The sequence below is a fragment of the Octopus bimaculoides genome, chromosome 5 (assembly GCF_046866305.1).
Source record: "Octopus bimaculoides isolate indiv1 chromosome 5, ASM4686630v1, whole genome shotgun sequence".
Classification (NCBI taxonomy): domain Eukaryota; kingdom Metazoa; phylum Mollusca; class Cephalopoda; order Octopoda; family Octopodidae; genus Octopus; species Octopus bimaculoides.
In genome coordinates this window covers 110091558-110106624 of record NC_142932.1, presented here as the reverse complement: position 1 = coordinate 110106624, position 15067 = coordinate 110091558, and the positions used below count along the sequence as shown (strand labels likewise).

General features: G+C 35.9%; 1 protein-coding gene across 4 annotated transcripts in view; it reads left to right on the top strand.

Moving 5' to 3' along the window:
- The window catches only part of LOC106875803 (phospholipid-transporting ATPase ABCA3), a 114102-nt gene that overhangs the window by 34246 nt on the left and 64789 nt on the right, over positions 1-15067 (top strand). For all 4 annotated transcript variants that reach the window (XM_052968181.2, XM_089352934.1, XM_089352932.1 and 1 more), the window contains exon 2: positions 11206-11534. In XM_052968181.2, coding sequence (XP_052824141.1) covers positions 11249-11534 — 286 coding nt within the window. In that variant the 5' untranslated portion in view covers positions 11206-11248. The remainder of the gene's footprint in view (positions 1-11205; positions 11535-15067) is intronic.

The window sequence follows — 15067 nt, the reverse complement described above, 5'->3', positions numbered from 1 at the left end:
ATTCTATATGGTGTACCCAGGACGAGCTATGGACACACAGGAGGTGCAGTGGAATCACAAGAAGCTTAACATGGAAAGTAATGTTTGTGTATGGAAGATGCATTGGAACCATAAAAACTACAGATAAATAGGAAATTGATTTTTCTCAAATGCCCTAGAAGCTCTCTAAATTCACTACCCCCTGCTAGTTGAGAGGTTTTTGTGTTACAAGTTACCTGGTGACCCTATCAAAGCTGGTGCTATGTAAAGTGGTTGGCATTAGGAAGGCCATCCAGTCATAGAGGCCATCCCAAAGCAGAAATAAAGCATAACACAGTCCTCTGGCTTGCCAGCTTCTGTCAAATCACTCAACTCATGCCAGCATGGAAAAACGGATGTTAAATGATGATGATGAAGAAGTGAATGGAAAGCTAAAAGAAATCAGTTTTCACTGCTTTCATCTGACATAGTTTCATGTGAACTTTTGTTCTCAGATGAGCTCACAGATTACAAATGGGAAAGAATAACTAGAATAGTTTTTGGAAAATAAACAGGTGGGGTTATGAAATTGTTTCTTTCAGTTGAATAGAGGAAACTGATGTCAATGAAAATCTTGAAGAAAAAAGAAATATTTTTAATAATGTCTTTGTTGATAAGAACTTTGTAGTTGTATTTTGACTTGAAGTGAAAAATGACATCTGTCAAATATTTATTCAGTGGGACTTCTTTGAAAGAAAACTGCAAATTGCATACAGGATAAAGAATATGTCTTAATTCTGAGAATATGGAAAATAATTGATTATAAAATTTGGTTTTAACATGCCAGTTTGTTGGTTGTCAGTTCTGTTTAGGTGCTTTTGTTTAACATCTTTACTGAAACAATTATTTGTTATATAAATTGTTGTTATAGCTCAGAATTAAACATATTGATAAAATATTCAAATAGGCACAAGTGTAGCTGTGTGGTTAAGAAACTTGCTTCGCAAGCATGTGGTCTTGGGTTCAGACCTACACTGTGTACCTTGAGTAAACATTTTCTACTATGGCTCTAATGTGACCAAAGCTTTATGGGTAAAAAAGAAGTCTGTTGTGCATGTGTGCGTGTGTACATATATATCATCATCATCATCGTTTAACGTCTGCTTTCCATGCTAGCATGGGTTGGACAGTTTGACTGGGGACTGGTGAGCCACATGGCTGCACCAGGCTCCAATCTAATCTGGCAGAGTTTCTACAGCTGGATGCCCTTCCTAACGCCAACCACTCCGAGATGTAGTGGGTGCTTCTACGTGCCACCGGCACGAAGGCCAGTCAGGCAACACTGGTAATGATCTATATACATACATATATATATATACACACACACACACACACACACACACACACACACACACACACACACACACACACACACACACACACACACACACACACACATATATATATATATACATACATATATATATATATACATACATATATATATATATACATACACACATATATATATATATATATATATATATATATATATATATATATATATATATATATATATATAACGTGAGAGAGTTAGGGGTTGGGGGTTCAACCCACTAAGGGATAGTATCTATCCAGTATACTGCTGGGAGGGTACCCAATTATTGCTACACTAGTGCTATACTAGGTGCAATCAATGGGAGCGGGTAAAAGTGGAGGTTTTACCCAAAATTTGTGTAACAATTAGAAAATGGAGGATAATATGCTGAACCCAACTACTTGTAGACGGTGTATCCTGTTGAATTCATTAATTTAATTCATAGCAAAAGTGACAAAAAAAGGAAGAAAAGAAAAAGGAAGAAAGAACCAAAGCACAGGTGTCTATGGCAGACTATGTTATTTTGCCAACATGGTTTACATATAGAAGTACAAAGTACATAAGGAATTAGAGGATGAACAGAAGTTTAATCTTACAGCTGTTTCGGCCTAGTTTTAGCAAGCCCCATTCTATCTGAATATTCCTTTCCGGAGTGATTATCGGATGACATTTTGAAATGGGGTTACATGCCCGAACCTCTAGGCCTCTTCAGAGATTCACAGAGGGTTACATACAAATGTAGAGCAAGAGGTAAAAACGGAGGTGTGGTAGAGACCAGAAGAAAAACAACAGCAAAAATAAGATAGAAATAGAAATAAAAAATAAAATTGAAATCAAAATATAAATAAAAATAAAAATAAGGGTACAGCAGGAAAAAAAAGAATAATAATAATAATAATAAAGAATACATAAATGAAGGTATAGCATGTGGGACATGCAAAAATATAAAAAAGATATATGTCAAAAAACCCTTAAAAATACAAGGCACCCAAAAAGCCTACAAACATTATAGATAGGTCGCTATAGGCACTCCAATGCACATCTATATGTGTGGGTTCGTGTGCACAGCCTTACTCGGATGTCCCCTTACTCTCATGTGTGCATATACAAGTTTTTATAAGCAAACATTCCACCACATACGTTGTTTGTGGTATCAGCTCTATTAGCCGTGTCTAGAAAGCTGTAAGTGTTTTTTAGAAAGGAAGTTTTGTTGAGTGTGTGTGTGTGCCATTTCTGTATATATTGGAAGGTTCTATGTAGAAGTTCATTTTATACAAGTTATTAATGTTCTAGTAGCAATAACAGTGATGGTGATGATGATGGTGACAACAACAACAACAATAACAACAACAACAATAATATGCCAAACTTTCAAACTTAGCGGTGTAAGATATCCTGTTGCCTCTTCCAACGGCTCTACCATTCTGCTGCTAATGGGGGAGGGTTAAATACTATCATTAACTTCCTCCTTCCAATTGGGCAACTATTGTTTTAAACTGCCTATGCTTAGCTACGGTTGGATAGCCACTGGCCAGTCAAGATGCTAGCCTGCCTGCGCACCCCTCCCCCCCACACGCGTGCTATGTATATCCCCCCCCCCGTACTCACGCTCATGAGTGCGTATATGTATATACATATGTATGCGCGCAGCCACACATCTCTTAATTCTATAGCCACAACAGTAACAATGAGGATAAATACATTCTCGTCTATACATATCCAGATATACATCCTTATACACATTAGGTTCCCTCACATATACCCATACTTATTCATACATACACAACTGTGTGGCCAACTATCATTACATCCGTATGTACACAACTACATACCTACCTACATACTCACCTATACATATACACATACATAAATACACACACACACACACAAATAGATGTACACACACACACACATACTTATACATGCATACACACACATATACATATACATACACATATATACACATATATATATATATATATATATATACATATATATACATACACATATACATATACATACATCCATATAGATATCCACATCCACATACGCACATGCACACATGAGAGTAAGGGGACATCCGAGTAAGGCTGTGCACATGAACCCACACATATAGATGTGCATTGGAGTGCCTATAGCGACCTATCTATAATGTTTGTAGGCTTTTTGGGTGCCTTGTATTTTTAAGGGTTTTTTGACATATATCTTTTTTATATTTTTGCATGTCCCACATGCTATACCTTCATTTATGAATTCTTTATTATTATTATTATTATTATTTTTTTCCTGCTGTACCCTTATTTTTATTTTTATTTTTATTTATATTTTGATTTCAATTTTATTTTTTATTTCTATTTCTATCTTATTTTTGCTGTTGTTTTTCTTCTGGTCTCTACCACACCTCTGTTTTTACCTCTTGCTCTACATTTGTATGTAACCCTCTGTGAATCTCTGAAGAGGCCTAGAGGTTCGGGCATGTAACCCCATTTCAAAATGTCATCCGATAATCACTCCGGAAAGGAATATTCAGATAGAATGGGGCTTGCTAAAACTAGGCCGAAACAGCTGTAAGATTAAACTTCTGTTCATCCTCTAATTCATTATGTACTTTGTACTTCTATATGTAAACCATGTTGGCAAAATAACATAGTCTGCCATAGACACCTGTGCTTTGGTTCTTTCTTCCTTTTTCTTTTCTTCCTTTTTCTTTTCTTCCTTTTTCTTTTCTTCCTTTTTTTGTCACTTTTGCTATGAATTAAATTAATGAATTCAACGGGATACACCGTCTACAAGTAGTTGGGTTCAGCATATTATCCTCCATTTTCTAATTGTTACACACACATATATATATATATATATATATATATATATATATATATTCACACTAGCAAACGCACCCATCCTTTGGATGGTTTAAGTTACTTTGGTGGTATTTTTTCACTTTGTTCCAGGTGCCACCTGAGCTCAGTGAGCCATTTGCTCAGTGGTATCTCCCATAAAGTAAATTTGAAGGAATCGATGTTCAGTGTTGTTGAGGGAAAGAATAGAGCCTATCAGATGATAGGTTTGGCGATGAATTTTGAACTTTGGTATATAGGAGTCTTCATGAATGGTTGATGAGCAAAACTTGTCATCTGGAAGACAGTTATAAGCGCGAATTTTGTGTATAAATTGCTGCGAATCAGGGTGTTGACCTAGGAGTAAAAAGAGGAAAAGCTGAGAAATATTTTGTAGGTCAGGCAAGCAAACCTTTCTGTTTGAGCAACATAAGCTACTGAATTCTCCAACCCACTTCAGGGCCTTGCAAAAAGGACATATTACAGACATATCCCCTGTAACAGTCTTTCGATGAGTGGCGTAGTCTTCAGCAGGATCGTAGTTGAGTGCCTTTGATGCCCATCGACTACTCAATGGCTTCCAATAACCATGGGCTAGAGCCTTCCAGTGAACATCAGACTGAAGTCTCATCGTTCAATGGTTATCGTCATCTACCAACCGCACTGCAAAAGTGGATGCAGTGTTACATGCCCGACGAATAGCACTCTTTTGTGAGGTTTCTGTGGCCGTTGCATCAGCAGCATGCACTCAATAGGTTTCATGCTGCTCTGGTGTACTTGCAGCTCTAGCAGTGGCAGCTCTTTTCAACAGTCTACAGGACCTCTGGTCCTCAGTGTCCTTAGCCTGCCTTGTCGCTGCAGAAGACTTTCTGCCAGTTTGTGCTCTCTTTTTAGATGGTATGCTTGTATTATCTGGAAAAGGAAAATGGGTTTTAGTATACTAAGTGATTGTCAATTCTATTGTTGGCACTCCGTCGCTTACGACGCCGAGGGTACCAGTTGATCCGATCAACAGAACAGCCTGCTCGTGAAATTAACGTGCAAGTGGCTGAGCACCCCACAGACATGTGTACCCTTAACGTAGTTCTCCGGGATATTCAACGTGACACAGTGTGACAAGGCTGACCCTTTGAATTACAGGCACAACAGAAACAGGAAGTAAGAGTGAGAGAAAGTTTGCCATCATCCCCTGCTGGAGCCTCGTGGAGCTTTAGGTGTTTTCGCTCAATAAACACTCACAACGCCCGGTCTGGGAATCGAAGTCCGCTGCCCTAACCACTGGGCCATTGCACCTCCACTATCAATTCTATTATAAGCTAACAAAAGCCCCATTATTCTGTCTTCCCACAGAGCCTGTGCATAAAGTAAAATTGGTATGGAGCTTTCTGAAAGATACATATAGCTTTTGCTAGTGGTAGCAAAACTCTTATTTAAAGGTTGATACTTTGGGATGAATCATATGTGATTGTTTAAAAAAAAGCTAGAACCTCAATGCTAAAACATATTTGAAACAATGGACAACAGTCGAAATACCATAATGGATGAGTAAATTACGCATCCTTAAAGTGAAACAACGCATTGGTAGATAAACAAAGAAATTTACAAATAGATGAGAGGAAATGGAACATTACCTTTACACTAACTCAGAATAGGTAATGGTAAGCTTGCCAAAGTTTAATGCAGCTTAAATATGGAGATTATGATTGTTTGGTATTGGATATTAATTGCGCATAGTGTTCCTTGTCAATTTGATCACAGTCAAAAATATTCTCTAATGTCAACATACGATGGGTATAAATTAAAAAAGTATGGAAGACCCTACACACACACACACACACATATATATATATGTGTACATACATATATATATACACACACACATATATATATATGCATACACACATATATATATATGTATAAACACACACATATATATATATTTACACACACACACACATATATATATATTCATACACACATATATATATGTATACACACACACACATATATATACATACACACATATATATGTACACACACACACACACACCCGTGGAAGAGGTAGGCCCAGGAAGACCTGGGCTGAGGTGGTGAGGCAAGACCTTCGTACATTGGGCCTCACCGAGGCGATGACTACGGACCGAGACCTTTGGAAATGGGCTGTGCGTGAGAAGACCCGGCAAGCCAAGTAAGATCGTTGCCAGTGCCCCTGGACTGGTTCTTGTGCGGGTGGCACATGAGATGCACCATTTTGAGCGTGGCCGTTGCCAGTACCGCCTGACTGGCTCCTGTAGGATTTTCGAGCGAGATCGTTGCCAGTGCCCCTGGACTGGCTTGTGCGGGTGGCACATAAAAGACACCATTTCGAGCGTGGCCGTTTTCGTGCGGGTGACACGTAAAAGCACCCACTACACTCTCTGAGTGGTTGGCGTTAGGAAGGGCATCCAGCTGTAGAAACTCTGCCAAATCAGACTGGAGCCTGGTGTTGCCATCCGGTTTCACCAGTCCTCAGTCAAATCGTCCAACCCATGCTAGCATGGAAAGCGGACGTTAAACGATGATGATGATGATGATGATATATATATTTTTTGTTTTGTTATATATATACATATATATACATATATATACACACACACACATATATATATGTATATATATATTTATATACATATATATATATTTATATATATATATACATTATTATTATAATATCATTGTTTAATGTGCACCTTCCATGCTGGCATGGGTGGGATGGTTTGACAAAAGCTGACCAGGCAGAAGATTGCGCCAAACTTCTGTGTCTGTTTTGGCAGGAATTTTACAGTTGGATGCCCTTCATAGCACCAACCACTCATCAGAGTGGACTTAGTGGTTCATGGCTCAAATTAGTATATGCTTTGAATAGGGTTTGTCCAAGGTGCCATGCAGTGGGACTGAATTCGGAATCATGTGGTTGAGAAGCAAGTATTTTAACACACTACAACAACTGCACCTATATATATATATATATATATATATATATATATATATATATATATATATATATATATATATAATAAAGTAAAGTTGTGGAATACCGTACGAGTGGAAATATATATGAAAGAAGGTTTGAAAATGCACTTATTTTTTAAAAAATATTTATTTACTTAACCGGTTTCACTTTTTTAGAAAAAGATTATCAAAAGTCTTTGAGAATAATAAAAAATGTTAAAAAACAGTTTGAGTATTAAAATGCATATATACATTCTTTGATGATAAAATATATTTAAAGTATAAAGCTTTGTATGAACTTTGTGGTGTTACATACTGATTGTCACACATTCTCTGTCATGGTTCACTGGTTTTTGGGACTGGTTTTGTACACATACATATGAACCATCACACACATACGTTTGCTTACACACACACACACATACACACACCACAAGGTATTTAAAACAACACACCCACTCAGACAGAGAGACACACACACACTCCCACACTCACACAAAACACTCCCACGCACACACACAGATGCACACATACATACACACACATACGCACACATACGTACACACCCTCACACATACATACGGTTGCTCTCACACACACACACACCACAAGGACGATCAAAACAACACATACACACTCAGACAAAGAGATATACGCACAGTCTCACGTACACACACCTAACATCCCCACCGACACAAAAAACACTCAAACACACACTCATATACACATTCCACAATAAACTCTGGGACCAATAAAAACGGCACACACACACACACACACACACACACACACGGACACAAACACACATATATACACACACACATAGAGATGTGCACAAAACCAGTCCCAAAAACCAGTGAACCATGACAGACCAACCAAAAATAAAAAATCTTCTTTAACTCTTCTTCCCTCCCACCCCAGCTAGCCAGTCATACTGTCTCTTAAGACAGTAAAACATTCCCTCAATATACACAAGAGAAAAAGGCCAGGTCAGTTCCTCCTCAATTTTATTCGATTGTCAAAGAATATGTATAAGAATATGTATATGTATTTTTCCATATGTGTATTTTCATACACTGTTTTTAACACTGTTTTTAACAATTTCACCTTAATATCAGAGAATGTGTGACAATCAGTATGTAACACTACAAAGTTCATACAAAGCTTTATACTTTAAATATATTTTATCATCAAAGAATGTATATATGCATTTTAATACTCAAACTGTTTTTTAACATTTTTTATTATTCTCAAAGACTTTTGATAATCTTTTTCTAAAAAAGTGAAACCGGTTAAGTAAATAAATATTTTTAAAAAATAAGTGCATTTTCAAACCTTCTTTCATATATATATATATATATATATATATATATATATATATATATATATGCATATATATTTTTAGCTTAATGGTAGAGCAATCAGCTTGTATCTGAAGGTTATTGGGATTTATTAACATGGCCACCTACTGGCAACTTTAGGCGGAGGTATGGCTATATGGTAGACGCAAGCATGGGTATGTGGTAAGAAGTTTGCTTCCCAGTCACATGGTTTCAGGTTCTGTCCCATTGTGTAGCACCTTGGGCAAGTGTCCTCTACTATAGCCTCAAGCCAATCAAAGCCTTGTGATTGGGTTTGGCAGACAGAAACTGAAAGAAGCCCATCGTGTGTATATATATATATATATAAATTCAAAAAAGGATAAAAATCTTTTACAAGAATATATCAGGAAGTCCAGTGTGTGGCATTATTCTATAGTAATGCCCCTTATATAAATATATATATATATATATAGTCAATTCAAAGAAGAAACAATTAAAAAATAGAAAAAAAATAAATAAATAAACGAATGTGAGGAAGTGCACAAGATATTAATCTGATGCTCAGTGAAAGGAGAAAGTTATTAATGTTTCAAGCATTGCTCTTTGTTAGAAAGAAGGATGTCCAAAGAGAAATAAGGAAAAAATCATCAACAAGCCATGTGTAGTTACATTTCTGAAGTGAGTGTCTTTGTTTGTTCACCACTGCTTGACATTTGGTGTTGGTGGGTTTATGTCCTCGTAACTTAGTGGTTTGACAAAAGAGATTGATAGAATAAGTACTAAACTTACAAAAAATAAGTCCTGGGGTTGATTTCTTTGACTGAAACCCTTTAAGGTGGTGCTAAAAGAACCCACATATATATGTATATATATCTGTCTAACACAACTTCAACTAAAATGTAAGACTAACTTTACCTAACTCTATTCTTATACCACCATATGCATTACTATATCCACTAACTGTTTCTACTGCAACTCTCACACCATGAACTCTAACATACTCCTCAACATTCTGAAGAGATCTGCCAAACCATTTGGCACATCGAAACGTTCGTAAATGACTCATTATATAACCTCCACATAATTAAATCAATGGCTAACTAGCCCAGTTGACTTGCTTCTTCTTGTGTTTGTTTCTCTATTCTCCACATAACTATATATCTGTCTATATATTTATTATTCTTTAACAAGAATAATATTGTCGGTGACTTTGAAGTTTCAGCTAGCTAAATCATCATCAGACTGTGATGCATTTAATTTAACTTTGGCTTTATATATTCTGCTGAGATAAATTTTTTTCTCAAGTACGTGGGATTCAGTTGAATGGTAATTAGGGTTCAGGATATGTTGTGATGGATTGATGTTGTGGAGAAATTTTTCTGAATTAAATTTGAGCCTATGTTATTGTCCAGAATCTATTCATGCATGCTGAACTTTGTAAACAGGTGCATTGTATTTAGGTGTGTCAGTTTCGGGTCATAAGACTGTTTTTTAGTGGTTCACTAAAAGAATGTAGGTAGGTAGAGGGTGATTTTTAGTCAGTGGATATATGTCACTAGTGTGGTTGCGAAAACAGTGCTTCCTTTTAGAGACGTGCTTTAACAATATCTAAAGGCTGCCTCACTTTCAGTTGTCTCACAGCATGCTGGACACAAACCTAGATTTCTAAGTCCATACATTATTGCAAGATGGTTACTGACTTGACCTTATATTAGGTTTATCTATCCATTTGACAGGTATTGTTTTTGTCCTTTTGGGGTTCTAGAACTCTTCATGAAGCAGATTTGGTGGGGAACTGGTTTAGCCACCAACAACCTGACCATGAGACAAGTTGTACTAGACTACATGTTACCAGTAGTACTTGTAAGTGACTTCATTTGCTTAGTACTACAGAAGCTGGAATTAAGTACAAGCCCAATGGACCTCTGAGATTTGTAAAATCGTTAACTTATTCATCATTAAACATAGTAGTTCATTTACTTGACTTAGCACATTATTACTATATATTTTCTTGTTTGTGGAGAGATGAAAGGACAAGTTGATCCCAACAGAATTTATGAACCCCAAACTAGATTCTATAAATAAAGACTGTAAATTTCAACTTTGTTTGAATGAATCTTTCCCTAATATTTATCAAATTTATTCTCAAGTGTGTTAGTTGCCTTTAAATTGGTACCAATATGTATTCTGTATATGATTTACTACTTTGTAATAGGCACAGCCATACCATGTAGTTAAGAAGCTTGCTTCCCAACAATGTGGTCTTGGGTTCAGTACCACTGCACTGCACCTTGGATAATATCTTCCACTATAGCCTGGGGCTGACCAAAGTCCTGTGACTGGATTTGATAAAGGTAGACTAAAAAAAGTTTATCGTGTGTGTATGTGTGTGTGCACGTGTGCTTGTCTAGACATCATGTAATTATAAATGAATATCGTTGTAATATAAGCAAAGTTGTTTGTTTCTAGTTTTCCATGAAAAGCTTTGGGGAAATATGACCTTTCTTTGAAACACATGGCTGTTGGCAGCAGTGAGGGCATCTCGCTGTAGAAAACCTGCTTCAACAAATTCCATCTGACCCATGCAAGTGTGGAAAAAGTGGACATTGAATTATGAAGATGATAAATATGTCAAAACTATTTCTTAAAAGAACTGATGTGAGCAGCTTTCCTTGCACTAAATTTGTAATTGTTTCTTTCTATTTTCTCTCTTACACAGTGTATGACTTGAAGTTAAAAGGAGTCTGCTAAACTTTCCCATTATGTCAAAACTGCATAACATATTTCTAGTTTTATGGAAGAACTGGATTGTTATCAAGCGAAAACATATATTATCCCTAGCTGAAATTCTTTTGCCATGTATTTTCATGGTATTACTCATGGGAATTCGAAATATTATTGATTCAGAGAACTATGCACAAATTACAACATGGGAGCCATGTAATATAACAGAAAAGGAAATCACGAGTATTGTTTATGCACCAAACAATTCTTTTGAAAATGATATTATGGACTGGATGCAAAGAACACAGAACATAAAAAGTAAAGGTAGGTCAAAATTTTAAATTAATCTATCATACTTTAACCTATCACTATCTTGAATTTGTTTCCATGTCTATCCTTATCTATGGTCATAAATATTGGGAAATGACTTCCTACAGCTGGTTGGCGTTAGGAAGGGCATCTAGCTGTCTTTGTTTGCTAGCTTGTCAGTTGAGAATCACTAGAGACTGACCAGCAAATTGGTGGAGTTTCTGCACTTTGGTATTGGTATGAAAATCTAAGAACTGTTAGTTACGATGATTGATATTCAAAACTACATTATAGGTGAATTCAAGCTTGCAGAGAGAGGAAGCAAGATGGTGAGAATGTCTGATGTTGTTGCTTAGAGCATATGGACAGAAGAGTGGAGCAAGTGAGCAGATGAAGGGGTAGAAGTAGAGCAGTGACAGATAAAATGACTGAGGAGGTGTACATGACTGCAAAATGATGGTGGAAAGGTGATGATGAAGGTGGAAAGGTATAGGACTGATTGGCAACAAGCATTTAAAAGGAGGATGTTGGTATCTTTAGAGTTTGTGGTTATAAGTGCTGAGTAAATAGTTTTAGGTTGGACATAATGAGTGTTGACAAAAATTTGAATAAAAATTAAATGAGAAAAAAATCAGTTGTGGTTATATAGAAATATTCTGTTAAATAGGAAGTTTCTCCCTGTTTTTGTATCAGGGTGTGATCACTTTCAATACAGATGGATTGGTATGAAGAACAATATTCAAATATTGTCTTAGTTGTTGTATAAATCTTGGTCAATCCTGATCAAACAGTTCTATGAGCAGCAGTATTTCAGCCATGGCCGTTTTGCCTTAAGGATGTAATTTGAACACCTGGCAGCTGTTATTTCATTGATTTTAATCACAGATAGAAAGATGGTTGTGTGGCTAAAAAGATCACTTTACACTCATGTAGTTTAGTGCTACAGTGCTGCCTCTTACGGAAGTGTCTTCTACCATAACCTTGAGTCAACCCAAGCCTCGCAAATGAAATTAAATTGGTGGAAACTACATGGAGGTCTGTTAGATATAATGTACCTCTTCTTGATTTAAAGAAGCCATTACCTGGTCCTTGAATCCTTTAGCGTCATCTCTGTTGCAGATATTCAAGTTTGATTTCCAGTCTAAGGATCATCATCATCATCATCGTTTAATGTCCGCTTTACATGCTGGCATGGGTTGGATGGTTTGACTGAGGACTGGCAGGCCAGATGGCTGCACCAGGCTCCAATCTGATCTGGCAGAGTTTCAGATTGGAGCCTGGTGCAGCCATCTGGCTCGCCAGTCCTCAGTCAAACCATCCAACCCATGCCAAACTTTCTTATTTTCTCACACTAGTTTCAGAGGCTACTACCTTCCTCATTTATCTAAGCCATAAAAAATAAAATAAATTTATGATTGTATGTTTGATAATAAAACCAGGAAATAACAATAAAATCTTTTTTTGAGATAATTGACTCCTTAGCTCCAATTTCTAAACACAGTGTGTTATGGAGCTTTTATTTACTTGCAGTTGTTTGAAACAGTAAGATATTAATAGATTATAGAATTTGTGTTAAAACAATGTATAGTGTTAAAATAATTATAAAGAAACTAGATGTAGGTTCTGGGTTTGAATCATCTGGAGGAGGTGATCTTGTGTCAGATATGGTATGCCGAAGAAACTAATAATAATTAGTATGGTGGCTGATTGAATTGCTGGAATCATACTGTGGTTATAGATTTTCTAAATAATCCTGAAATCGGATTAGCATATCCTATAAAACAGTAGGTTATTAAGAACCACTGAAGATTTATCCTTATCTCAAGTATCTCAAGTTAACATAAAGATGATCGTCTTTTGTCAAGATATACCCTGAGAAGATTTGTGCTTAGCAACAATATCTAATGATACTTTCATTGATTAAGAAGTGCTCTACCACTTTCTTTAGTGAATATATATCTTATGGAATATATTTACAATTATGTGAATTTGGCCATTAAGTGTTAAGGGGCTTTAGAACATATAGCTTAGTATATAATGAACAAAACTGAGCAATTGAACTGTCACATAGTTGTAACTCTCTTTACCTATGGAAGCAGATATTACCTATGTAAACAGAGAAAGAAAATCTGTTATAACATGAAAATACTTGTTTTTAGATTGCTCTAATTATGCTAGTAAGATAGCTTTTGCAAAAGAAAAAAGTATTAGTTGAAAATGGTTGGAGACAGATCTCTTGCCTTAGAATTAATTATTTATCAAGCAAGTCACATGATATCAGTTTAGATTATATGCACCATTAATTTGTCCCTAGCAGCATATATAATCAAAATATAATATTATCTTTAGAGAGGATTAACATTTATTGCATTAGTGCTGTGCATGGTGGTGGAGGAACTCAGATGAAGACATTCAACCACTTGTCAGATTCCCATGACAGTCATGAAATGATTCCACCACCAACTCTTCCTTTTAGATGGAGAAAATAGATATCAAATAACAATCACCTTTAGAAATTCCCTCCTTCCTCTCAGATACAAAATTATAGAGTTACTACCATTAATGTTTCTGTAATGAAAATTAGGCATGGAGAGATTGTAGAGATGCTGGACTGGAAGCAAGTAGAAGTGTGTTGTGTATAGAGGGTAAGGTGGATTGGAGCTTCAGACAGATTCCTCAGAAGTAAAGAGCAGAGGTACAAATTCTTATGAGTGGTTAACAGTATTGGGGTGTCCAGATTCAAATCAAGGAAGTGCAATAATAATGTTTAGCAGTTCAAAACTGAGTAGTGAAATGCAGAGTTAGGTCGGCTGATCATGAGAATCAAATATTGATCCCTTTGCTAAAAACTGCAGCTGGTATGGGTTATTTCCCTTGGGTTGTTTAAATAAAATATTAGTAATATGTAGTAGATAGAAGGCTCCATTGGAGGGGCCCTATTATCGATTTTTTTTTCAACAATCTAAGTATGTCATGAGATTTCCAAACATGAGTTCTACTCACATGTCAAAGTATAAAAGTGATATTGTGTACAAAAATTAGAAATTGGACACACAAAAAATCAATATTCAAAGTAATTGAACATAAACAATGAAACCTGTAAAATATTTCTAAATTCGATGCCTCAATTAGTTTCATGAAAATGTTGTATAAACTGTAAATAAGCAATAAATATTATGATTTGTAAAATAAGTATAAGTGATACAGGGTGTCCCAACTGAATGTGGTGTGGAGGTTTGGTTTCATTTTTAAAGAATTTTAAGCATTAAGCAAGAATTTTAAGTATGTGTATATATATATATATATATATATATATATATATATATATATATATATATATATATATATATATATATATATGCATGTATATAGGTATGTGTATATCTTACCACAATGGGACAAAGCTATGTAAATTGTGTATGGCAGAAAGATATATCATCGTAATGAACTCACATGAACCAGGAGGCCACCTGAACTCCAGGATGGAAGTGCTGGGGCATCTCACATTTATACAACATCATCATCCTCATTGTCATTTAACGCCTGCC